The sequence below is a fragment of the Hydractinia symbiolongicarpus genome, chromosome 10, assembly GCF_029227915.1.
Source record: "Hydractinia symbiolongicarpus strain clone_291-10 chromosome 10, HSymV2.1, whole genome shotgun sequence".
Classification (NCBI taxonomy): domain Eukaryota; kingdom Metazoa; phylum Cnidaria; class Hydrozoa; order Anthoathecata; family Hydractiniidae; genus Hydractinia; species Hydractinia symbiolongicarpus.
In genome coordinates, this window is record NC_079884.1 from 20,150,781 (window position 1) to 20,177,922 (window position 27,142).

The 27,142-nt window shown below is 32.8% G+C and overlaps 3 protein-coding genes across 7 annotated transcripts; 1 reads left to right on the top strand and 2 right to left on the bottom strand.

Moving 5' to 3' along the window:
- The first annotated feature begins 1,450 nt into the window (after positions 1 to 1,450).
- On the top strand, positions 1,451 to 4,461 carry LOC130662559 (uncharacterized). The gene is made up of 2 exons (XM_057461454.1): positions 1,451 to 1,641; positions 1,717 to 4,461. The coding sequence occupies exon 2, from the start codon at positions 2,710 to 2,712 to the stop codon at positions 3,397 to 3,399; it is 690 nt and encodes a 229-aa protein (XP_057317437.1). The 5' UTR covers positions 1,451 to 1,641; positions 1,717 to 2,709; the 3' UTR covers positions 3,400 to 4,461.
- A 1,356-nt stretch (positions 4,462 to 5,817) lies between these two features.
- LOC130662556 (folliculin-like) lies at positions 5,818 to 26,977 on the bottom strand. Of its 5 annotated transcripts, XM_057461448.1 has the most exons (21): positions 26,695 to 26,975; positions 23,088 to 23,173; positions 22,916 to 22,982; positions 22,173 to 22,205; positions 21,915 to 22,048; positions 15,527 to 15,649; positions 15,374 to 15,439; positions 15,156 to 15,192; positions 14,969 to 15,053; positions 14,724 to 14,881; positions 14,536 to 14,590; positions 14,404 to 14,430; positions 14,260 to 14,303; positions 13,970 to 14,083; positions 12,932 to 12,985; positions 12,761 to 12,865; positions 8,670 to 8,707; positions 8,526 to 8,593; positions 7,552 to 7,654; positions 6,760 to 6,822; positions 5,818 to 6,416 (listed from the first exon to the last, which is right to left on the bottom strand). In XM_057461448.1, the coding sequence occupies exons 1-21, from the start codon at positions 26,761 to 26,763 to the stop codon at positions 6,293 to 6,295; spliced, it is 1,653 nt and encodes a 550-aa protein (XP_057317431.1). In that variant the 5' UTR covers positions 26,764 to 26,975; the 3' UTR covers positions 5,818 to 6,292. The 5 variants fall into 5 exon arrangements, with proteins under 5 accessions (XP_057317431.1, XP_057317432.1, XP_057317435.1 ...); XM_057461449.1 differs by lacking the exon at positions 12,932 to 12,985; XM_057461452.1 differs by lacking the exon at positions 26,695 to 26,975 and having other exon boundaries at positions 22,916 to 22,987.
- LOC130662558 (uncharacterized) lies at positions 15,678 to 21,910 on the bottom strand. Its single transcript, XM_057461453.1, has 2 exons — positions 18,462 to 21,910; positions 15,678 to 18,211 (listed from the first exon to the last, which is right to left on the bottom strand). The coding sequence occupies exons 1-2, from the start codon at positions 18,834 to 18,836 to the stop codon at positions 17,552 to 17,554; spliced, it is 1,035 nt and encodes a 344-aa protein (XP_057317436.1). The 5' UTR covers positions 18,837 to 21,910; the 3' UTR covers positions 15,678 to 17,551.
- Positions 26,978 to 27,142: the final 165 nt, after the last annotated feature.

A 27,142-nucleotide genomic window follows, 5' to 3' on the forward strand; every position in this document is an offset into this window, starting at 1 on the left:
AATCAGATTGAATTTTTAAACTTGACAGAAGAGCGCAAATAATGTTGTTAGGAATGTAAAAATAAATAAAAATAATAATTTAAAGAAGGAAAAAAGTAAAAAAGAAGAAAAAAAATTAATAAGCTAATAAAAATCATGTGTGAGCAAATAATGAATCGCAATACGTGTTCTAAAAATCAAACTGGAAAAAACATATATGCCCACTCCAAAACCTAGATTTTTTGGGTTCTCAAGTCCACAGGAGGCTGGGACCTCCGATATAGATATGCTAAATGGGCAGAATAATGGGCACAAAATTTTGCATACACAAAAAATGATGACATTATTATGTTTGTGTTGATGTCATCATTTTTGTAAATTCTTAATTTTTTACCTAATAATAGTTTCAAATACTCTGCAAGTCGTTTGGGGACAAATAAGTAGATAAATAGTAACAGAAATTTTGGTTTGATGTCCAAAATTTATTTGGAAAAAGGGGAATTCAGGAGCCATTCGTGCCATTCAATTTCTGACTCTTTACTGCAAGATAAAGCTAAAAAACATGTATCGAAATAGTTTATACGCTTTCAAAAACGAACGTAAACAATATAATTGAAGATGTTGAAAAGGGAGGGCGTCAGATCTGAACTTGATAAATTTATGAGTGATGATGAATACTTGTGAGAATACTACAAGGAAATTACAAACTTTGGAATCTGACAATTAAAAGTAGCTAACAAAGTTATTTTTAGCACAGTGTCGTTTCTCCTCATAATCTTTGCTGATAAATATAATATTAGATTTACCACCAGTGTCACTCGGAAAAATAACTGAGTATATAAAAATATATCCTGACAAAACGAAACAGCGGAAAACTTTCAACTGAAGGTTATTTGAACCATGGAATCTAGTTATGACAAAGTAAAACAATATATAGAACATCAAATTTTAAAATTTCATATCGAAGACTTGCATGGTTTGTACGTGGTTTGTATATAACATAGATTCCAGTATTTATTATTGTGTTTCGCAAGACTTTTCTTGCTTTTCTTATTTTAGTCAGGGGCGTAGTCATGGGGGGGGGGGGGAGGGCAGAATGACCGCACTCGCATATAATATCAATCACAAAAAAATACACTTTAGACATGATTGTTTCGCACGTAATTTATTGATGTGTATATTTTTTATTTATTTTTTTATTGCTGCAGTCTCAAAGTTTTTCTTAGCATCATGTTGCTTATTGGAAAAAACATATCATATAGCAAAAAACGCATCGTGTAAACATAGCTCAATAACAGACAATAAGTTTCCTGCCATTGCATTGTTTCCGCGCATTGGTTTAACATGGGTAATGTTAATTACAAGTTTTCCGTCATGGTAACCACAACTTTGTGTCCTGTTGTTTTCTTTCTATAAAAGAATTAATCAATCTTTAATTATATTTGCATTAAAGTGATTGTATGTTGATTATTGATTCAGATATACAATCAAGAGGGCAGGCTTTTATTTATTTACTTTGCTATTTGTTTCTGTGAATGAATATGTTCAAAGTAGTTTTTAAAAACACAAGAAGTTGTTATTACAAGATCTTATGGTAAGAAGTATACATAACTAGATTGTGAAACATTTACTGGGTGAAGTTTGAACTATGTGTTTTTAAACGTATGTTGTTACTCTTCTTGTTGCAGTTGTTGTTGTGGCTGCTGCTGTTAATCTCTGTTGTCGCTCTCGTTTTAGCTCAGAGTTCAGAGAAATTGTTAAAATGTAGCCTTTAAAAGTTTAAGAAGAAATGAGGAGAAATTCGTGCTAAAAAGTGTCGTGCAAAGTCTCAAAACATTTTCTAGTGAAAATTCTACTCTGCAGTTCTTTTTATTTTGCTGTATTTTCGCTCGTATATCCATTTTTTCTTGTTGTTATTTTTGTTAATTTTAGATGCTTTTGTTGTTGTTGTTGTTTTATAGTTTTTATTGCTCTTTTACATTGGTCGATGTTTTTGTTATTTTTGTTTTTTTTTTATTTTTAGTTTAAATATCCGTTGTTTAACGCCGATACAACACCATATTTTCTTTAATCGTGACTTTTTATATCATTTGCTTATTTTTCTTTCATTTATATAGATTAAGGTTTGAGCTGTTTTGATGGTAGAATAGGAATCGTCGTCATAAGAACTTCCTGCAAGTAAAGATGTTTTGTTTTTTGCAAACTGACTAATAACGATTGTTTACCAATGACTTTGTGAGACTGTAGTCATGTGCATAATCTTGGATAATAATTTCATTGATTAAAAGTAAATAGAGGAATTAAAGACTCATGGACAGAGATTTGCCATGCTTGTAGATATAACAGAACCTGATAGCGACTTGGTTAAAGTATTTTACCTTATAGGCACAAAATGTTGTGTACATATCACATTTTAATTCCACATATCACCTCACTTAAAATTTTCGGCAAACAAGTTGACGTCATAAGTTTTTATCAACTCTTAGTTGCCAGGCATGTCTGTTTTTAGAAGGAAGGGAAATTTTTTCCATGTCACACATAAATATTTTAGTGCTCCCTGTTTTCGTTTCTTGACTACTTTAAGATCTTGTGGTTTTGAAGTTAATTATTGTATATTATCAAAGTTTAAGTTATTGCCATAATTGTTATTATCATTATTTAACTCGATAAGTACTGACTATCCATTCTAGAAATAAAGTACTAATTGATGAATAAGTGAGTTTATTAAAGATGTCTTCATCAGCGTTTCACATTCCACGAATCGTGGTACAAAGTCCAGACGAAGTAGACGAGTTGCTTGGAAAATATATAAACAAACTATCTGCCCCATGCAAGATTAACACAAAAGAGAAGTTAAGAGAAAAGTTACGAACAAGAAGAGGCGGTACTAAACGAAGCCTGGAAACTACTTTAGAAACCATAAAGGAAGAATTCGACCTTGATAAGTTGAGACACCTCAAACATAAAACGTCCGAAGAAGAACAACAAAACAACAAAAAGCAATTAAGACTGCAAGATTCTTGCTTCTGTCAACAAACCTGTTGCGATAATATCAGCCAGAACTCTGCAGAGAATGACATTAATTATACCTGCAATAATGAAACATGCGATAACTCCTGTTACGATAGCAACAACAACGAATTTTTTGCGACGTCATTAAGTTTGACGTCAAAGGACACTAAAGTGACTTCATGTATAACTCCATCATTGATATCAATTAGCATGAAACCGGTTATGCCTGTTAGCATCACACCGGCGTCGGTCATTAAGCCTATACCGGTAACCTTAAAATCATCCTCATTCGGACTTAAACGAAAGTTACTGCCATTAGTGCCTGCGATGAAATGTGTACGACATTTCAGCAGTTTGACGTCAAATTTTGAAGAAAACGTATCGGCCATGAAGAAGATGAAACTTTAATTATTTCAAATGCGCAGGAAACAAAGGCGGCATTTATCTAACAGAGTTTAAAGCAGGTGTATAGGGAAATGTTTCCGGACGAGGTGGGACGGTATCTAAAGAATGAGTGAAATCACACGACGGCTATGTTTTCATTTCGCCTATCATATATTAGGTATATATACAATGTATGATCACTCCTTTGCATAAACAAATGTGTTTTATACAAGTTCTTTGGAGTGAAAAATACGTGTCACAAGTTTCGCCGTCACCTCTAACAAGACATATTAATTTCACGTTAAACGAAAAAAGAAAGGGCAATTTTGGGCAATTTATTTGTTCTTTATCAAAATTTCTCAGAATAATTTAGACTTGCTTGCAAAGCCTTGTATTAATCTAAAGATCAAAATAAGTTTTAACACAATTTTCATGTGATTTAGTATATCTACTGAAATGCTTATAAAAATCAAACCTTCGCGATTATCAGCTTTAATCTCATTGTCGACGAAGGGGTATTTCAAATAATCTTTAGAACCATCCGCTTATTGTTGTTGCTGTTATTTTTACTTTTGGGCGGACACTAAGTCTTCGTGAAGCAAGCACATCAAATAATTGTAAGAATTTGGCTAGAGTGTTGCAAAATTAAACTTAGGCGAAACTAATTCAGCTTAAAAGTCCAATTTTTTATTTTAATTTCGCTATTTCTGGTTAATAAATCGATTTTCTTATTTCGCGCTTGACCTCAAGATCATTTTCCACAATTTATTTTCGCAGTTGAGCTAAAAATCATTTCCCCCACATCTTAGGTTTTGCGGTTTGTAGGACCTGGGAGAGAGCGAAATTGTCATGCCATAATGCATTTGAAACTAAACATTGGTTGATCAGTTAGTTCAGGTTATGTTCTCTATATTTTATATAGATATTGTATATAATATACAAGTGTTAAACACGATGTAGATACAGTATATAATTGTGAAAGTTATTAGTAATTTGTTTTTTATATCTTTCTTTTTTTCTCCCTGTTGTATTTTTCTGTTATCACTACATTACTTCACGTAAGAATATAGGTATTCTTTGTCATGACATATCCGTGTGTTATTCTCAACAGAGAATGTTTCACCCCGTACATAGTGTGGTAGGTTCGTTTGCAACACCCAGTTCTGGGGAGCGGATCGTATGTTATGGTTATGTGCAAAGTAGTTCTTCTTCAATATGTTTCACGTAAGAAGATGGCCTCATATTTTAGATGTTTTAATTGCAATATCCGTACGTGGCAATAGCCTACAGATCAAAAATTGTTTTTTTTGCTCGTGTCTGCTAAAAGCTAGTTAATAAGACATGGAAGCAACATTTAATGTTGTGCTATAATGATTGTAAACTAATGTGCACTAGGATCCTCTTCCCAGGATCCTAGTGCATAGCAGTACCAATAGGAACTTCAGGCTATCCTGGTTCCTTGTTGAACAATTTCAATAATAATAATAATAAAAAGTCGGTTCCCAAAACATTAAGTGTTGAGCAACAACAGTCGTACAACAGTCGTGCAACAGTCGTACAAAAACAATGCAAGTGCTCGTGCACGACAATCACTGCCTTTAATGGGAACCAAACTTAAAACTAGATATTAGTAAAGAACGAGACCATAAATAGTTTCTTTTTCTGTTTTAATTTCTGTCGCAAACAATAACACTGGGTATGTGACGAAATAGGCTTTCATCAAGGTCAAAAACATTGAGAAAATCTTGTTAGGATGCATATCTCAGAGAGATTTATTTTGTTTTAATTGTACTTTTTTAATTTATATATGCGTCATATATACATATACAATTCTTCCCGTTTTTCTCAGAAACAAGACAATTACTACTATAATACTAGACCAATTATTGTTGGATTTTCGTTGTTTGTGTTTCAAAAAAAATTTACTTTACGCTATTTCATATATATACTTACGCCTTTTAAGATGAAGAACCATGTAATTTATGGACATACTTGAAATAAATCGGTTATTATTATTATTATTATTAACCCAACCGATTCAATTACTGGTGTCCTAATGTTTTAAAACAGCCAATGTTTTTTACAATATTGAATTATTATATTGATTAACGTTGCGATTTTCAGAGTACTTATACCTGAAACAATGTGGGACGTTCTTATTTTGCAGCCTAACCAACCTTCAGGATATCATTCTTAAAAAGCCTTTAGATAAATTGTGTGGCTGGATGGACACACAGTCTCAGCCGTTGGATCTAACTAAATCGCCAAGATCCGAAATCTTTACGACGACTTTAGCTATGAACATTTAAAATTGAAAATACGTGAATCGAATTCGGAAATAGCCTACGTACTTTTTGTGGCCATGAACGTTCAAATTTGCCACTTTGTGTAAAATATACTTTGACATATGAAGAAAAAAAAAGATATAAAGAAATAAACACATTTAACTTAATTCCGTTTTCTCTAAAAAGTCTAATTAATTTAATTTCTTCGTACAATTTAATAATACGTTCAATATCATCCGGCAAAATCACCCGGTCGTATCGCTAGTTTCCTTTGAATATTCGATTATGACGGGATTACTCATTTCGACAGATGACGATTAATCGTAAAAAAATATGATTTTGAATTTCCGTTGTTGCAACCGCAAATGTTTAGTGTCATTCTCTAATGAAAACCATATTTGTACATGATTAAGAAAACATTTATGTTACACGTTACGTCATAAGTCACATATAACGTCACAGGGTGTAACGGTTATTGGTCTCTCGGATTATTGTCATTTAATGAAGACGATCTATTAATTCGAACTTGAAAATGTACACTAGAATTTGCAGATAAGCCTTCAGTCACATCACGTTTTCATCGCCATGGTGACACACAAAACCACGTCCCTAAACGCACATGAGGTCATGTCTCATAATTCGCCTTTGTGATTGCTACAATTCAGTAAATGAGATCTGTAAGAACGACTTAATGACGTCATCCAATATTTCAAAAGGATTTCGTCCTCTGGTTTTGCTTGAAGCACTTCTAAAAGTCTAAATAAAAAAATCAGTCAAATCATCAAAGGCACATCCGTAAAAAAATATCTTGAGTATCTAGTATTTTAATAACGATCGCGAATTTCTCTATTATTTTGTTACTTAGCGTTAAACAGATTAGTATTAAAGCCAAATAAGATTGAAGTGAATCGAGCGGTGGTAACATAAGGGCGGTTTAAAAAAATGATAATAAGGTATTGTGAATTTTGCTTATTCATTCTCATTTTTTATTCCACAAAAGCGTTAATATACTTCTACGTTAAAATGTTTAAGCAACCACAAAATACATCAGTCGTGCTAATTAACGTTTTCGTGATTACACACACAAGTTAACCATTACCTGTCTTTTTCTTCAGTTGTGCGAACACCAGACTTTGAAAACTTAAACATCACTTTTACTTTCCTAAAAAAGCGGAGGTAAAATGACTTTCAATCTTAAGGTGAATTTTCACAAAGCGAATTATGAATGGCGAATTCAGCGGAGAATTAGCTGCGAAATATCTTTCCACGAGAATCAAAAAACATGTGGGGAAATTAAAAAACCTGAATGTGAGCATTGAAATTGTAAACAAGGCAGTTATTTTAAATTATTTCCAATAATAAGTTTTTCTACTAATAAACACTGAAAATTGCTAAGAGTTTACAGCAAAATATTTCGCCGCTAAAAACTAGAAACTGATTCTACTTTACGGTGATTTTTTAAAACAAAACCAAAACAAACAAAACTTAGATACATTTCGCCGGCGAATTCCCCGTGCAATTCTCACTCACACGAGTGAAAGCTACAACATAAAGATATGAAATGGTGGTTTCTTAAAAAACGTTATAAGACTTTTATAATTATAGATGTTTTCATTTGAAGCAGAGAGATACGATTTTTCTGACATACTCGAATAAATTCCGCCCTGTGATATATCGATAGTTTTTTTTTGCTATTGTTAGGCGGTTAAAAGACTATTTACATTCACACTATTGGAGGGAACCGATCTCGTATTTTTGGAAATATTTTTATCCCGCTTAACCTGGTGCGATCCTGTTTGCGTCACCGGATACACGCATTGAGCATGATTGTTGTGTCATTCGAACAAAGAGTGGTTAGTTCAAACAAATATTGAAATTTAGTTTTTCATACCCCATCCATTGTTCTTTAGCAGTTATTAACATTAAGTCGAACACACTTCTATTAATAGTATTATTACGTAATGCCTTCATGATATGCTTCAAGTATGTTGGCTCTAAGCGAAAAAGGGTGGAATTACATTGATCGCACTGATGTTTTAAAAATATTACACATATATTCCATATGAAAGTGAGACTCAAGAACTCCTTTCGTGTAGAAAACTTTGTCGATAAAATTTGAAGAATTTAATCCACATCCACATTAATCAAGTAAAGCAAAAAGTTCGTAAACATTTCACATTAACGTCATTTATCATAATACAATATAAACTGTTTTGTCTATCTATATCGAGAAATATTACCCGACGTCAAAAGTATAGACCGAGCTTGCGAGGTCGATACGCTGACCGAGGGTACTATTTCTCGGAATAGATAGACAAAAACAGTTTGTATTGTATTTATTAACTGATGCTATTTTGCAAATGTTTGTAGAAACCAGGATTATTTTCTAAAGATTTACTTGTGACAAGGTTGTAAAAACCAGGTTTTGTAAAAGAAAGAAAACGTTCGATTAGAATTTCATTGTTCCAATTTTTCAAATTCGGATTTTTACAAACCTAAACAAAACCCTAACAAAACAGTGTACGTATTAATATACCATATATTAAATATAGATGACTTGCCAATGTTTACAAAAGTTTTGCAATTATTTTTACATGCGCAAACATTTTGATAAGTAAAAAAGCAGGACCATATAGGATAAAAAGGCTGTTATTAATAAAATTATCAGATTTAGAAAACACACGCTTAAAAAGGCACCGGAATTAATATATATTATATTCTTCCCTTTTCATAAGCTTCGTTGTGGTTCATGTTTTTTATATTTTCTACCTATTGGAACGCGTGCGCATTTCAACTGGTCTTAACACAAAATCAAAACATTACATCACACGAAATGTCGTCTAACATACAGAAAGTAATTCGTACCATTTCCAACAGAATTGCCAGATACTTCAAACTGATAAGAATCAAAGGAATTTTCACAGAAACTAAAACTAAATAAGCAAACACAGTGTTAGTAGAATATGGTCCAATGTATTTAAAACAGGAACACAAAATTAATTTGCTTACTGCGATTTGGAAGAGGTTTCTGCACCTTCACCCCCATTCTAATTAATAGAGAAAAAAAAATTATAAGGAAAGGAGAACTGCGCACAGCACGGCTGCTGAATAAAAGTTCATGATGAAAGTGTTGATTTTGAAGACCAGACCGAATGGCTTGGTATGTTCCATAATTATCAATGTTACATGTTACAGACATAATGTCTTTTGAACAAAGACTAAGAATGTTTTAATAATAAAAATACTCATAGAGTTATATTGTGATGGTCACGTGTCAATGCGCACAAAATAACGAAACAAGAAAAAATTAAGATCAAAAAAAAATGTTAAACAACATGTGACGAACATATTTTATATACTGAACGTACTGAACAAATTGATATTCACTTTGTGAGTACAGATAAAGAAAATAAAGATTTGTGAATAAAAATGAAACCACCATATTGCGCGTTCGATTTGTTGTTGAATGTTTCCGATCTATAAATTTATTTAAATTTAGCGCCATCTCATCGTAACAAACTTCATCGTTCGAAGCTTGTAGATGTTGTGGAAGAGGGACTTAAAACATGAAAAAAATATTGTTGTTGGTCATGACAGATATTTCTTAAGTTCAAAGAAGTTTAAATAAAGGTTATAAAATGCTGTTTTTATTATAGCACGCAAAATATTCAAAGATCTTATTTTTGAGGTTTACTGGTAAATACATCCAAACCTACTTATTTTCATCCCATACAGCCATAAAAATTCTGTAAAAATGTTGTTAGAAAAATATATAGATATATAGTCGCGAGATAGTTATTTATTTGTTTTCTCTCGCTTAAAATTTATGTTATGGCTGCAGCAAAATTTTTTTGCGTGCCTTTCTTTTAAACACACGTCGTCAAAATGCAGGGTGGAGCCATATGGTACTAACTGACTCCGCGTTAATTTTCGTTAATCCGTGTCACATAATTAGGTCCGGCTTAAGAGTGGGTAAACTGAGTCACATATTCAATTGGAGTGCTGTACAGGTATATGTCGCAAATCCAGTGAAACGCACACCACGCTATGGGTGTCATATTATAAAAACATATTTTACAACTTGTTGTTACCCTGTTATAGCAGGAAGAACAATCGGTCAACATTTTTTTTGCAAAATAAGTTCCCGTAATAGTTCTAAGAAAAATCGTGACATCATGCTGAGCGCTAAGTACAGGTAAAATGGAGTCGCACACACAAAAACTTTATTGCAACTTTGAAAGAAAAAAGACACAGGAAACAGCCCGTCGTTACCCTGCCCAGCTAAAACAATCACTCAACAATTTCATTTGGTGGAATTTATTGTCAGTTTATAAATAAAATACATCTTAAAGCCTGTCGTTACCAGGTAATAATAGCCTAGCTAAGTATCACAGGCTAATTGAGACTGCTGTCTGCTTCAATCAATAAACCTTCGTAGCTATCTAACTGCATTCAGCATAAGAAAGTTTCTTTAAAATTACTTTGACTTTTTAGCCAGAGGTAGCTAACAACTAGGTAGCCACAACCCAGTTTTAGCTTAGTAAAAATTAGATTGGTGAATATAAGACAAAAAGAAATAATATCAATGGCTAGGATAAAAAGTTATACAAAATTAAATAGAAACCTGAAATAAATTTCAATAAATAAAGCTAGCTAGCCAGTTTTAGGTTGCTTCCTCTTCAAAATCTACGTTTGTAGCCAAAATCCTAAAATTAGTTTAAGATTTGTATTGTTAGAAAACGTAACAATATATTTATCTATAAACAAAACTAATAGAATATAAAATATATATTTATTAAAAAACAGATACAAAAGTTTCATAAAGGCAAAAAGATCAACAAAAACAGACCTACCAAACCCAACGCCACAGCTTTCAAAGGTAGATTCTACCCCGAAAATCAATTCAGACCTCGGGAATAAAAGTTTGTCGGACGCCCATCGGGTATATGTGCAGAGGGGAGGGAAAGCATTTTTTCTCCAGATAAGAAAATTTTACAGGACGTGTTAAGAGACAGATATATTTTATATATCTATATTTTTAAATTCCAAATGAAAGCTACAAATTTTTTTGGCCGAACGCATGCCTTGTTGCAAACGCAATAGCGGACAAACCACAGTCAACGCCTTTGTTTTTGAACGGCTTGATTTCAACCTTCTCATAATTTGAGTAGAATGCAATTTCTATAAAATCCTGCTGGATACGTGCGAAAGCCGAGCTATTATATACACAATATAGCTTGTTATTCTTCTTATTAAGCAGTAAATTGGCGACGAAAACCCAGTGTAAAGAGTATAAATGCAATAACTGGATACACTGTTTACCAATAGTCGTGTCAATGAAAGCTGCAATGTGTTCCTGTACCAAATTCTGCGCCACAATTATAGATTCGTTTTTTTTCTCCGAAAAAAATAACATGATTTTCTTGTTCGGATAATTGCAATTTTCTTCTTGTTTTTGCTTGTCCAAAAGATCTAACCACCTTCGTTATATGTATTTTCTTCTACGCCAATTGACAAATCTTGTTGTTCTATGCTATTTCTTCTACTCTCAGTATTCGCTCTGCTTTCTTGTCGTTAATGTGCAAGGGAATGTCAAAAATCGTGTCATCGATAGGAGCCACCTCTTACTCAATCAATTCCTCCGTGGATGAACTTTTTCTTTTTTCAACAGATATCCTTACCCTTCCAACATGGAAAGCCTTCTTCTTCATCGTCGGCAACTTCTTTAAGGTAAAGGTGGACGATTTTTTATTGCTTGTGATATTGTAGTTTCTTGGTTTCTCGGGTATAAAACCATGATCACTATAAACATGGTTTTCCATAAGATCTAAAACATAGTGTAACTTATCTTAAATAATATTGAAGACCTTAGTTTCATAAATCGAGTAAGAAAAGATTTAATTTGGGTGAACAGTTCTCTGCAATTCGAAGCTGTTGATTTTTCCGGAAACAGTGTTTTTAGACCTGGCAGGAGATTGGAAGGATCGGATGAGTCACAAGGAGCTTCTTGAATAATATCATCATCAAGTTTTTTTTTACTATGTATTTCGATCAAGAAAATTGTAAAGTTTTATCTAAAGTTATAATTATGAAGAAAATTTGTGTTTTTGATTAATCTGAATAATTTTTATTCTTATTGGATGTGTTACTTTATTATACTTTTTGGATATTATACTTTCTCTTGATGAAAAAAATTCCCCACTTACTTTTTTCTCCAAAACATTATCTGTCATGTTCGTATAAAATAAAATTTCGAAGAATTTTCAAGTTCCAATGCTGCTATCGTTATTCTTCCAAGGTGCCATAAGATTTCATGAAAAAAAAATCCATCTGTATTTAAAATTTAAAAGCACCGTTTCACAAAAACACATGCAAAAAATTTATCTGTTGGCGCGCTTATAATGTTATGTGGTTTAGACGTATTGCTTGTAACCATATATGGGGGCTTACTTTACCCGACTGGTTTTTGAAGATAGAATCTTTTTTCTCATATTACTTTCGTCAGCATATCGAAGCCGCGTAAACTTGCTGATTGATTATTGATACAAATCGGGTCTTGTGATTGGCCAACTATCCGCTAGTGGTCAAAACAAAACCTGTTAAAATCAAGTTCTGCAAAAATTTCGAAACAAAGCTGCAGCACGGCCGGGACTTCAAAATAAATGTGCGGCGCGACCATTTTGAAGACACATAACGCAGCTATTATTACAGGTTATTTCGCCTTTAATATTAAATACATCGTTCTTTAGCCTTATTTACAAAATACATATTTTTGTGTTATTTCGGTGTTTTGGGGTTGTTGTTTTTGTATTTTGTATATGGATAAAATAATTTTTTGGACAATGTACAGCATGTGTTTTTATTATGCTTTGGTACTTCTTGGTATATTAATTTTATGAGACACCACAAAATATTGGCTGTATGTATAATAGTAATTCCAGCGAGATATATATCCAGCGAAATTTAATAAAATGAGAGGAGAAGCGAAACTAATAAAACACTGACACTCTGAAGTTCAAGAAATTAATAAAATGTCAACAACATAAAAATGAAGTAAAGGAGCTCCATAAAACAACATGTAAAATTTTATCAGTCCATACCTCTTTGTCGATTATTTTGATCTGCACAAAAAGTTGAGATTGTAACACATGGAATGGTATTTCGACGCCCAATGGAAGTCCAAGGAAATTACACCGCCATGAATCCTTTATTAAAAAAAATTAATTTAATTTAATTTAATTGCTTTAGGTAAATAAGAAATATTAGTGTACCTGATATTCTTTTTCATAGTATAACGCTCGAAAACAACCAGCCGGAATAAATTGCTAGATTGAGAAAGTTTTTATTTTATTAACTACATTTTTAAAATATAATAGACTAAAGAAAGAAAAAATAATATTAATACGAATGTTTAAAGTTAAAGGACAAAAGTCAAACAATAAAAACTCTTCTCGAGATTTTTCATAAGGAACTAGCAAATGTCAGGAGTGCATAATTAATGCCTGAACGAGAAAGTTCGTCTCTGAATGGTAAATGACAAAAGTAGCCACAAGAAAATAGGTTATCATAAAGATGGAAGGTATGGTTAGAAAACTACAATGATGAATGAGAGAGGAAGGTGTCGTTATGATAGATAATAAGATCAGCCACAAGAAGAGTTGTTACCATTGGTTATCATACCTTAATGCTATTAATTTTCGCGCGCCTTTTATTATCACGCAGGAAAGGTGCGCGAAAATAAAAGGCGCGCGGAAAAGACCTATTTTCGCGCACTCGGCTGCGCGAAAATTAAAGGGTGTGCGAATTAGTGAAAAACACTTTTTAGCTATTTCTAAGCCTTTGATGATGGTCATTTTTTCATTTAAGTACTTTTCCGGTCGAAAGGCTGCATTAAGAACAACAGTAAAAGAGAGCTACTGAGTTTAACTTTAATAAATCTTGAAAAGAAAATTAATTTAGACCCTTTTTCTACAAAATAGTTTTATTGTTTAGTATATCATGATTATTTTGTATCAACGGACTTACTTAAAACCACAAGAAAAGAGTCATTTGAAAGCTGAAAAACCGTCTATCAATTACTTTTAAAATTTTCTCACTTCAAAAAAAAAATTGTAAATTTGAAGGTGCGCGAAAATTAAAGGGTGCGCGAATCGGCGTTTTTGAAGGGTGCGCGAAAATTAAAGACGCGAAAATAGTGTGCGCGAAAATAAAAGGCGCGCGAAAATTAATGGCATTAAGGTATCGTTATCATATCGTACTAAAATTGTTTGACTAGAATGGATTTCCGCAGTATAAGTGCAACTTCAAACCTTGAGTACTTTCAACATTGACTTGACAGTCACTTCATTTTCACCTTGAACAACAAGTTGATCTCCACGAACAACATGGAAAGCAACTACATGAAAATTTGCATCGCCAAGTACCTAAAGCCAATTCACACATGCTTCAAACGACATTACCTTTTTTCCTTGTATGCAGCACGTTTTATTATAAGGTGAATTAAAAATGTTTAGAGTTAAATTTATTTACGAAATTAAAAACACTAAATTACACACTTGAAGGGGAATTCGATCCTTTAAAAGCATAAATTTCAACTAACTTTGTACACATGTCCAATAGATTCAAACACTGGACCTTCACTTGCTAAATAAAAAATAGTTAAAATATGTCAAGTTTATTCGTTTTTGTCTGGACTGTGCATGGAGAACGCAAATTAGGGGCGGAAAATTTCGGATGCACTTACAATCTGGATAAGGAGATAAAGCCAGCGCTAAAATAGAAATAAAAATTTTGACTTTAAACATTAGTATCTTGCATATGAAAATTGTGTCATAGAAACAATATAGCAGACATTGATACAACCTTTATCGAATACCTTGCAATTCTTCTAATGGAGGTTCAACTTCATCTTCGTCATATAAATAATCTTCCTAAAATTAGAAAAATAGTTTTTTCCTGCAGGTTTCTTTATATTTTAAACTATGTCAATAATCTCTAGCAAGATTAGTGTGTTGCCAACCTAGCGAAGAGTTTTAATAAAACCTTTATACTGATGTCACACACCACAGGTGGTCCTTCAAGTAATTTCTCAGTAAAACGCTGACCAGATGCTTTTAATATCCATGAAAATGACTGATGAAGATTTTGGAAGATATTCTTATCTTTTGTTATCTGCATCAATGATCGATAAACCTGGCCACCTCTAGCTCGTCGAAATTGATCTAAATTTAAGGATGAGAAGTGGTTATAAATTTGCACAACAAATAGTTAATCATTTGGAAGATTCGTTTTTTAAAATCAAAACAAACCTGGAGTCATAAAGGCATTCCTTGGTTGGAGAAGGGCTTCTCTTTGTGGCTTCTCGGCATGCTCTGTTTTATACACCTGTTCAGCCTAAGAATATTATTCTAGTACTATAACTAGTACTAAATATTCTATGTTTCTCTCAAAGTATTACGTGTAGATGCAAACAATGACAGTGTCTAGCTTTCTTACCTTAGATTGCATGTCATCAATAATACTTTTGAAATTACTAAAATAAATTTCACATTTAATTGCAAAAGAACCTAGCTATTGACTGACAGGTTTAAATCTGCAAGTTCCAAATCACTACTAGTAAGGATTCACAAAATAGTGACGCCCAAATATGTATGGCGGCCGAAAATCTTAGTTTTCTATAGACTAACAACTAATTTACGTATAAATATAAGAACCTAATTAAGAATTGCCAAGAATTTGCAAGATAGATTCTGTCCATCATAACACAGATCAAGCTGTACCTAAAAAATAAATACATAACCCAATTTCCATATGTAATTTCATAAAAATAAACATATCATTTATTAGCATAGCTAACATAAACTAACCATCTTTGAAAACCTCTTGACTGTAAGTCTTTTAAGAAAAAGGTGTAACTGAAGACATAACCACTTGCTTCGTCACCAAACATAATAGGACCCTCTCTTCCAGGACAAACTTCACAACTTAAACTAAACACATTAATTTCTTTTATGTACATATTATTTAGAATATATAAACAGTAAATTATATGAACAATAAAAACCAGTCATCCTAGCGCAAGCAATTGCACACACACGACTCCACACTTACCTGAAAGAGAATTGGGCGTACTGTTTCCAGGTTTTAGGGATACATGAAACACCCAGATTATTTTTGTCAATTTTTGATTTTTTTAACATTTAAAATTTTATAATTCATAGAATATTTAACTTAAATAAAAAATATAACTTTCTTTCTTAGTTTTAACAAAATTTATCTCAAAAACGATTTTTGCTTGATGCACTACATGTTAGGCTAAGAGGTAGAAGTATTTATTCAAAAGTTGTCTGATATTTTCTTAACAATGAATTTAAGATTTAACACGGAGTGAAAGTGAAAATTTAAAACAGAGAAGCACGAAAAGCAAGTTTTAGATATCAACTAGTCGATAAGGCCCGTGGAAAAATCGACTAAGGCAAAAGGACAATGGAAAAAATGTATCAAATGAATTTTAATGATGTCGGCAGTAGCCCTCGGTACAAACCTGTTGCCTCTATTGTGTAGAACTTGAAACGCTAACCAAGAAATTGTACATGATGTGCTTTTAACAATAAAAAGTGGCAATCAAAAGAAGTTATAGAATTTTTAATACGTCATAGAAATTTTGACGACGTCACCAATGCATATTTGAAATTTTTTTGGAGATTTTGTTATCAATTACCTCCATTGGATAGAGCTTAAACTTCTGTTCAAGTATTGTACCTTAAGGGAATTAATTTTCGCGGATCAACATGATTTGGAAATTTCGCGGGAATTTAATTTCGCGGATAAAGTGTACTTTAAAGGAAGAAACTTTAGCTGGAAAAAAGTTTCACGGTTCGGAAAAAACGCGAAAATTTTGCATTTCGCGGGAAAAGACTTTCGAGGACGAGCAATTTGGAAAGTTTTTACGGGAAAAAAACTTCGCAGACCGATGATAATGAAGTATAAACAAAGTATATGAAAGTTATTATTTCATCAAAAAAAAAATAAAAAATAAAAAAATAAATACTAATCATGATTATAATGTCTTCGCAATCTTCTCGTTGACAAAAATTACAAAAAATTATAGTTCTGATTCTGTATCACCTTTGTTATAGTTTATAAGCCTTTCTTCTCAACGTCATTTCTATAAACTCAGCTGATTAAAAAAAAAGGCAACGATACTTGTTTTTTGCTTTTACTGAGTAGTTAAATACAATTAACATAAAAAGCCTTCACTGGGAACTAAATTTACAAAAAATTCGCAGGAAAAAACTTTCGCGGACAACACGTTTTGAAAAATTCGCGGGAAAAAACTTTGGCGGACAACACATTTTAGAAAAATTCGCGGGAAAAACTTTGGCGGAAAACACGTTTTAGAAAATTTCGCGGAAGAAACTGTTGCGGAAAGGCCCTAAAAACGGGAATTTAATTTTGCGGATCCAAATTTCGTAAAATTTTAAAAGTAAGAAATACGAATTTTAGTAACTCTTAATATATCTTTTCTTTAACTATCCGCCATATCATCCTCTAAAATAGAAAATATATTCCCAACGTCATCCTCATAATTAGAATCACTATCCGGATTGTTTTCATGTGTGTACATGTCTCTTTCAAGACTATTTTCCTAACGATCTTCATTTTCGAATGAGTCACACGCTAGGAGGGGATCAATATCATTAAAAGGATCGATGTTGGCCAACTCTCCTAGCCCTTTCCTTACAGCAGCTGACATTCAAGTAACTTCCCAGGCTTTTAAACATACAGGGTTTCCAGCAGTTGAAGTCATGTGATCATATACTTCTATAATCCACTTAGCGTGCAGTGGTTTAATGACAGAAAGTTTCATACTGACATTTATGTTGTTTAATTCATTTCCGTCGTTCTCTCAAGACGTCCTGCACTAATTCTGTCATTTGTCCCTTAAAAACATCCATTATTAAAAGGACATGATAGCAAATATGGAGATCAAGGGAACGTCGTTCTTTTTCAACAAAAGGGATGATAATTTTCTTTAGCATATTCAACGATTCTTTCTCATTACTGTAATGTTTCTCGTTTGCACGAAAGCTACAGCAGGAATACTTTTTGAAGTTTTTCCACCATAAATAAGCACCACTCAAAGTAATTGCAAATGTAGTAGTTATCATTCTTTTGTCTGTTAAGCCAGCGATTGACACGGTCTTACTGCCTTTTTCTGCCATGGTCTTGTTACATCCAGGTACAAACTTAGTTGGAGTTTGGTCCAAATTAATCACGAGAGACGGAGGAATTTGGTTTTTTTCGATTTTTTTGACAATAGAGTACAAGTATGATTCCTGTATTCCCTTTTTCAACTTCTCCGATATTGACACTTTGCCGGTCGTTGCTAGACGCCTTCGAAGCCCCATACGCTTGAAAAGGCTTTTCGCACATGACGATTCTTCAATATTAATGTGATTAAGGTTGAGTTCTGGGTGGCGTTTTATCAAAGCCTGGGCAGTTGCAACAGCTACAGCTTTTGAAATAACACCACCACGTGACCTTTGGGCCTAAAACAAATAAATTATAAAATGAGTTAAATCAATCATTGGGCTTACTGTTACATGGAAATCAATAACAAGAGTAAAAGTGCATTATTTATAAGAAACACCTACAAAACACAACCAAATAAAAACATAGGGGCTAGCACGGAGGGCTTATACATGAAAAAAGTTAGCAATGAGAAAAAAGGTGTGCCAGGGGCTTATACATAGTGGTGGTCATATACCTATGGAGATTTACGGTATGTTTTCCTCTTACCTTAATATAATCTTGAATCTTCTTATCAAGAACATCACCCGACATTAAAGGTCTGCCTCTTCGCTCCATTGATAATTTGTTTAAAACAGCCCTGGATTCCATATTAGCTTTTTTTACTTCTTCTCTGTATTTTTTGCGAAATGTTCTAATGGTACTTTCATTCAGTGCAGTAAATCTGCTTGAAAATTTGCGTACAGCTGCCGCAGGACCGTTTTCGTTTGCATATTTTCCAATGTCAAAACGATCAACATTCGAATATTTCACGTACTGTTTTCTTTTACCTGAAGACGCGTCCTGGACTTGTTTTTGAACTGCGCAAAAATCCAGCTTACCCATCGATGTATCTTGACGTGACGCCATCTTCAAAGCATGCATTAAAAAAATAAAAAAGATTCATAATGAATGGACGATTTTTTCTTCAATGATTTTCGAACGTGTTTTTCGAACGTGTTTATATTCTTGTTCGATTCCATTCAAATGTTCAATCTTCTTACAGAGAAACTTTTTTCTAATACAACAACCATTCAATATTAAAGATTTGCAAAGCCAGAGATTCAAGATGATAAACTGTAATCAAGTGTATGAACGCAAACAGAACCTAACAATTTACAGCAGCGGTTTGTGGCTTTCATGTATTTCAAAAAACGTGGAAACCAACTGAGAACGAAACTTTGATTTGCTTGCATGAAACTGGAAATGAGTATGATCCTTTTAGTATTAAAACATGCCAGATTGATAATTTAAGGAAAATAGTTAAACACTTACCTAGAGAGTTCTCACGTGCTACAAAATTCTTACTCGATAGAGGTGGAACCATTAATGCAAAACTGATTGCGACGCATTATAGAAAATCGCCTTTATTCAAAGGAGGACTTAAAATTCCTTGCATGGTGACTGTGTCTATGCCAGGCACTGTGAGGAACCATATGGTAATGGATCGATACAAAGAAATCGTCACTAGACCTTATTGCGAGCCGAAGAATGAAGTTATAATCGGGAGTTTTTTGGAGGGAGCTGATGTTGTTGAGGCTGCTATAGCTGTACCACCAAAAAAAGCAAAAAGAAAACACAACTCAAGGAAAAACCAGCTCCACGATGTAAAGATATTAGAACCCTTTTAAATAGAAGCAATATACGAAATGAAAATGAAGAAACCGCCATTGTTATTGATTAAACATTGTGAAACTAAAAGTAGTGTTTTCATTGTATCAACCTTACAAATTTTAGTCTCAAATCACCAATTTTAGTCTCAAAACACAAATTTTATACTTTAACATATATACGATAAAGTTCCGAGTGTATTTCAATTTCAAAATTCACATGGAATCACAAAACATACTTCATAATTGCAGTGTAGGTTCATTTACTGAACGTGTTTTCGAAATTTCGCGGGAATTTGATTTCGCGGATGAGGCACATTTGGATTTTCACCAAAAACCGTCAAATCCGCGAAATTTAATACCCGCGAAAATTAATTCCCCTAAAGTATAGAATCGACAAACGATTAAGGAGATATAAGGGTTTATATTTTTTGCACACGTCAGCAAAAACACACCAATAAACAAAAAGCATTTGTTTAAAAATTCGGAAACCTTGCCCATATTGTGTAGAGCTTGAAACACTGATCAAAAAAATGTATACCATAACGTACTTTTGACGAATGGTTGCCGACCAGCCTGTTTATTTAGCAACAGTTGGGTTGATGAAGCTTTAAGGAACTGGTTCCATTTTGGTTCTTGGCAGTCCGTATTAACCCACGCAGGAGATGACGTCAGTTATTTCCACCTGTTTTCAAGTGTTTTGTGCATTTTAAGTGCATTGTAATGATTTCGTTAATTCAAATTGAACTATTGACATTAAATAAATGTTATTGAGGTTGTGACGTTTAATTTGCCGATAAGGATTTGAAATATGCATTTTTTGGGACTTTGAAAATAAATGAATACCTCGACTATGCCTGTCACATATTTGTATTAAAATATAGTTAATAAAGCCCACGGAAAAATCCACTGGGGCAGGATAAAAATTTTGATAACGCCACCAACCCATCTACAAAAAAAAATTAGAACCTTGTTTTCACGTTGCCTCTATTGTGTAGTGCTTAAACTGCTGATCAAGAAAATGTATATTATCAAGTGCTTTTGATGAGCGGTTAATGAAGGCTTTAAAATTTTTGCTAACGTCAGCAATGGCCCGTCAGACCCCAAAATGCTTTTTTAGAAATTTGTACACCTGTTGCCTCCATCGTATAGATCCTGAAACGGTGATCAAGAAAATGTATAGGATCGTGTACTTTTGACAAACGGTTACAGAGATATTAGGCTATGAAGATTTTTGATGACGTCTTCAACCCGTCTATTCTGAAACAGACTCGGGGATCCACGTTTGGGAAACTTACCCAATTTGGTCCCAGATGGTCCCTAGATACCCACGCGATGAAAAATCATTGACGTCACCACCTGGTTTCCAGGTTATTTGGACTCAAAGTTTTAAGAGCACTGTAATGGGCTCATTAATTTAATATAGGATATTGACGTTAAAGTAGTGTTATCGAAAATTTCAAATTTTATGACGCTACGTCGCGCCGTAACGTCATAAAATTTAACATTTAAGACAAACTTTTTTGGGCAACTTTAAAAGAAAATTTTGGCGACTTCAAAAGAAAATGAACACATCCACCGTCACATACACTTCGTATTATTATGTAATATAATAATATAATATAATATAATATAATATAATAAAATATAATACAAAAAACCTGGAACAAAGTATAGCTACTAAAATTTTCGAACAAAACTATCATTGTGATTACCGCGTTCAGCAATACTTTGTGTTAGAGGATCAAGAAATACAAAAAAAAAATTAATAAAAGTAGATGTTGATTGCCTCGAATCAAATAAAATGAGGCGACTTGTCAGCTGAGAGATTTTCTGTGTATGTTTAGTATTGTCAACTTTATGTTACAATTGTTATCTTTTAATGTATAATGTCTTTGTCATTTATGTTATTGTAACTACTATTATCGAGGTTCATTATTAGAGAAATATAATAAAAGCAAAACGAAGACACTGTTATTAATAGACAAGTTGTAAATGCCTGTATCTTTTAGGAGTCAGCAACTTGGAAAAGGTGTTGGATAATTTGTTATATTTTGCATCATGCCTTTATGCCGAATATAACACTATTTGATATAAAATTTATCTAGTTTCTTTGTATAATGTATACTTTTGCATAATTTTATTTGAGTTTAAGAAAAATAGACAGTATATATACGAGTAATAGGTGTTTCATGTATCCCTAATCACACACGTAAAAAAACCTGCAAAATTTTATTTTCTTACGATTTTCAACATAAATACACAAACTATTTGCAAACACATCTGTACGTTTAGCCTCGTCTTTATTGACAAAGCTGAAAACAACAAAAACAAAACAGCAACAAAGTTTTACCTTCTAACACAAGCATGTCTTAGAATACTGTACAGTTCCTGTTCTTCAGGATACTGCATGCTGATGTAGCTAATATGAGATTCCTTATCAATGCTTAAAAATCCAGGCTCTCCCTGATTAAGAGATCGACATGCCTAAATTAAATATTAAAACTTAATATATATTTGTTTCATCTATAAAACACTTGATATGTATGTATGGATTGTACAAACACTTGGTATCAATGGTAAATTTGGTATCTCCAAACATGGTACTAACCTCGCACGTAGTATGACGGGACCCTGATGAAGTCTAAAAAATAATGGGTTATGTCATACTAATTAAATATTTAAAAGGCGAACACATGTTTTTTCTGTCATTTATTTCCTGTGAGCTTGTTTTCTTTACCAACACAGATAAAACCAAATATAACAAATAAAATGATTTGTAGTAAATTTGATTGATTTTACCGGGCACACAATTAAAAACACAAAACATTCGTAAAAAACATTTTAGCTTACTTTTGATCATAATTTAATGTGATTGTTAAAACGGGTTTAAAATTAAGTGTGTATCAAGAGTCTTGACATGTCTTATTTAGTGACAGCAAAATCATCAATTTTTTCAGTTAGTTCCAAAATAATAGAATTAAATGTAATTATCATAAAGTTATTAGTTGTCTGCAAGATTATTGATTCAGGCCAATCCTGCGATCAGTGTACTACTACAGGAGACAACTTAAACAACAAAAATAAGACAGAGATGGTTTAAAAAAAGTCTAAATTGCTTACAACTCTTATGAAGATGCACATTTACAAAAAAAGGCAGGCATTATGTAATGCATAAAGTTTTGTACCTTTCTTAATCCAAAAAAAGACAAAGAAATAGGAACAACATCTTATATCTGTAAGGCTAATTTTAAGTACTAAATTTTATACTCTCAATATTGGTCTTACAGGTGCAGCACATGAATTAGTTACAATTTTTGTTTTTTATAAAAAATATAAACACAGATCTTTTACCCGTCGCACTTTCTGTTTTTCATCATCCTTTTTAACTGTCTCTTCAGAAAAAGATCCAGAGTGCAATCTAGACTTGAAGGATATAAAGTTGCAGCTAATGTATAGTTTCCATATCATAAACAATATAAGAATATAAGAAACACAAAAAGGCAATAAGACATTATTGACTGACCTATTTTGCGAGATTCCACATAATGAAGGTGATGCAGCAACACCATTTAGTACTTGATCAGGTGTATGGTTTGAACAATGGAAGGACTGAAAAAAAAATTATAAAGTTCTTATACTTCACATATGTGAGTTTTTGTTTTATAAGTACACGGTTTTTTTCATATAATTTTATGAAAAACATAGCCCACTCAATGTTCACAAAAATTAAGTTTAATACAGGATTTGAAATAGAACTGAAAAGCACATTGACAACCTAGAAAATTAAGAGGCACAGTTAGTCGCATTTTAACAAAATATGATATAAATAAAGGCAATAAAACTTCCAATAAAAAGTCAGAAAAAACTGCTAATGTTTTAATTATAGTGAATATATATACATATACACAGTTATTTATATACATAGTAGACTCCTGGTTATTTGGAGCTCCACGGGGGATAGGAATTTACTTCGAATAATCGAAATTTTGAATAACTGAAAATTTTCTTATTTTGGTCCAATTTTCACTCTGACGGATTTTTTGGAGGGACTTGAATAAAAAAGTAGTCATATCAAGTTCCTACTCTACAATTTTAAACGCAACGAGTGTTTCAAATGTTAAAATATACAAATATATTGTTTACTTAAAACAAATATCAACAATAACCATTATTCATATCTATATTCTTATGAGGTGTTTGTGAAATAGTTTTCAATAAAAGTTTGCGTTTTCCCCACGGTGCTGGTTACATTTGTTGGTTATCGCGTGTAGTTTTTTCCTTATTTCACCACCCTCTTTATAAAAAAAAAGTCACAGGTAAGGCGATAAATATGGGTGATGACAAAGGAATGTGAATCCCTTGTTTGCTTGAATTTTCTGGAAATGGTGAAAGCATTTAACTTTAAAAAAAATTGCTTTGTACAAATCGAAATCATATGTTTTTTTACATTATTTTGGTCAGCGTTTCAACCAGTACATTACACGCAAAGAGTGAACTGAATTTAGCCATATTTTTTATATGCACTACTGATGTCAGCAGAACATCTAAACAACCTATGTTTTTATTGTTCTTCTGCCTGAGTGGATTTCTCCACAGGCCTTATTGACTAGTATATATTAGGTGCGGATTTAGGATTCTTTATAGTGTAAAATAGCCTTGAAGAGGCTTATTTGCTTGTCAGGGCCATCAAAAACAACTTTTTAATAAGGGCGTTTTGAGCCTCCAAACAGGACCACCGCCCCTCAACATCCCCTGATGGTCAAAACAGCTTAAAATCAACCACCTAATCTTTCATTTACTTCAAGTCACGTAAATTTTACTTCTTTCGTACAACTTTGAACAAGAATTACAAACATCAAATTTTCTTGCTTTTTTATTTAAATTTAGTATTACAGTTATGTCTCAAATATTGCATAAAATCTGAGACGGAATTGAGTTTCTTCAGCATCAGGGCATAGTAGATTCAAATTTGATACAACTGTACTTAATTTTTGTCGTTGCAGCTAAAAAATAAAAACACACTTCTGAATGTAACCTGCAAGGGTTTGCGGAATATTTTTGTACGAAAATGAAAAATAGAATATAAAAAGAAGCAGCATTGTTTATCAAATTAATCACAGTTAATTCCGCTATTGCATTGTTTTTTAAACAGAATTTAAAGCAATTAGAATGTTTTAAAATCATAACCTTTTAATCGACATGTGAGGTGAAATAAACTCTATTTAAAAACTGAATTCAATTTTGATTGAAAACATAAATCATCGAAAACCTATAAAGCTAACAAAACAAAAAATGCTATAGATATTTTGTGGACAATTAAAAAAATAAACGCTAGAAATTAGCTAAACCAAATATGTACAACCTGAAATTACATATGGCTAAATTCTCCACAAAATTGACTGAATATTGCTCTTCTTGATTCAATGTTATCAGTTTATAGTTCTTTCATTGTCTGTCACTTCACTATTAGCTCCTACCAACAGCTATAGCTACATGCACTTTAGAATATCGAACAACAAAATCCGACGTACGATGTAAAAAAACAATATAAAAATATTGCAAGATAATGTAAACAAATGTATACCAATTAAGTTTAAATGTTCGCTAAGACAATTAACAAGTTTCACTTACGCTTCTCTTTAATGTAGGCAACAAAAGTCACTTTGTTTTGAAGTCTACGTAATTCTTACCTGCATATGTTAGTCCTGAATCGTTTGCTGTACAGTTTGCATTTTACACCAGTTGCCTACACCAGAAGAATACACCAGAGAAATTCTTGCCCAGTCAGATGGGTAGCTTACATCAGCAGAACTGGTGTAAATAGTAAAGCAGGCACACAGAAAATGAAATAATTTGCAGGCAGAAAGAGCAGCTATTTGTATTTTCTGATAGAAAGAAGACTGGGTATTATCCAAATTTGCTCAGATTTCAGGCGTAAAAATAAAAGAAAAAAAACAGGCTCACAGAGATACACCTTAACGTTTTGAAGACAAATTTTACTTTTTAACACCAGTACACCATAGCTAAATCTGCCCCTTTATGTACATAAAGGAGCTCTGGAACTTCTCATTTGATGTGGCGCTGTAGATTAGTGGTTATAGCTTTCGTATTCTGTGCGGGAGACCGGGGTTCGATTCCTCTTGACGGCGATTCAACATGGGCGAGTAAATGTTACCATAGCCCCGGGTTAACCCAAGCCATGTGAGGCAAATTGGGGAGATGGCTCCATGTGTGGGCCGTTGAATGTTGCCGGGAGTTGTCTAGTAGAGCGCGGGCCCTAATTGGGTCTGCGTAGCTAAAAAACGAGCATTAAATACTCTAGGACTCTCCATCTAAGCCATGGCCACCCCTGGAAATAATAGACAGGGTATATCCCTCGATATTAGTGAGGCTAGCCATGTAAAATATGCACATCTATCTATCTATCTATCTATCTATCTATCTATCTATCTATGTGCTGCACTTACTTGTTCATATATACTATATAGCTATTCTGCAAAACTAAAAAAAGCTATATAGCTTTTTTGTTTCAATTTTTTCAGAACGGGAGGCAACATAATTTCCGCTTCGGAAAATCTTTTAAAATTTAATGAAGATCCTGTGAAATAGATACAATTGCCTCAATAAAATATGTGCAATACTGAAAAAGTCGTTTTTAGAAATATTTGTAAAATAGCATGCTTTCAGCCAAGGTTATCTAAAATTTAAGGAGAACAACAAATGCAAAAGTCATGCAGCAACCTGCCGCCCCACAAGAACTGATAGAAGAAACAAGAAATAATAATTGAGAAAAACAACTCAAATGCATTATTATTCTTAGCTATATAGCTATATTCCTTAAAATATGTTATATAATTAGAGTAAATAGCCAATTTTGCCTATCTATATTGTCCTTTTTATCTCTCAGATATACGTGTGTACATACAAACTTTGTAAACATTCTCAACTCATGAATAGTTTAAAACCTTAAATGATGTTTGCGTGAGAAGAAATCGACAGGAAAAGACCTCTTTTCATCAAATCCTAGCACTTTTTTCTGCCACGCAAAATGCTATTAAACAAATAATATCATGCAGAAATTCATCTATAGCTAGTTAGCTATACTATATGCACACAATTCATCTTTTTACCTGGGTATAAAATAATATACTAGGTCCATGCAGCTCACAGAAATGACACAATCCAATGACAGCATTCATAATTGATAGCAGTTTTTTGACTCTGGTTATTCTCTGACTTGTTGGCTTGCTAGCTATATATAGCTAGTTATTTTTTACAAATTTTGCGAAATATGTAATTTCTGAATTATTTAGCCAAAAACTGATTCGATACTGCGAGGTCAGGAGAAGAGATTCTAAACAAATTTCTACCATCTTTGTTGTTTCTTGTTTACTACAATTCACTGGATTTAAAATCAGACAGACAATTCATAAAAAAATAATATTTTCAGTACCGCTACACTAGACTGGTAGAGAGATGTGCATATTTTACATGGCTAGCCTCACAAATATCGAGGGATATACCCTGTCTATTATTTCCAGGAGGGGCCATGGCTTAGATGGAGAGTCCTGGAGTATT

Excerpts from the sequence above, each read along its gene's own strand:
- LOC130662558 (XM_057461453.1), bottom strand. The coding sequence starts at position 18,836 with ATGCATGCTTTGAAGATGGCGTCACGTCAAGATACATCGATGGGTAAG. Across the intron at positions 18,212-18,461 it reads AGATTCAAGATTATATTAAG|GCCCAAAGGTCACGTGGTGG; the intron begins GTAAGAGGAAAA and ends TATTTGTTTTAG.
- LOC130662556 (XM_057461448.1), bottom strand. The coding sequence starts at position 26,763 with ATGAATGCTGTCATTGGATTGTGTCATTTCTGTGAGCTGCATGGACCT. Across the intron at positions 14,304-14,403 it reads TTTATCTCCTTATCCAGATT|CAAGTGAAGGTCCAGTGTTT; the intron begins GTAAGTGCATCC and ends TTTTTTATTTAG. Across the intron at positions 14,084-14,259 it reads CTATTGGACATGTGTACAAA|GTACTTGGCGATGCAAATTT; the intron begins GTTAGTTGAAAT and ends AATTGGCTTTAG.
- LOC130662559 (XM_057461454.1), top strand. The coding sequence starts at position 2,710 with ATGTCTTCATCAGCGTTTCACATTCCACGAATCGTGGTACAAAGTCCA.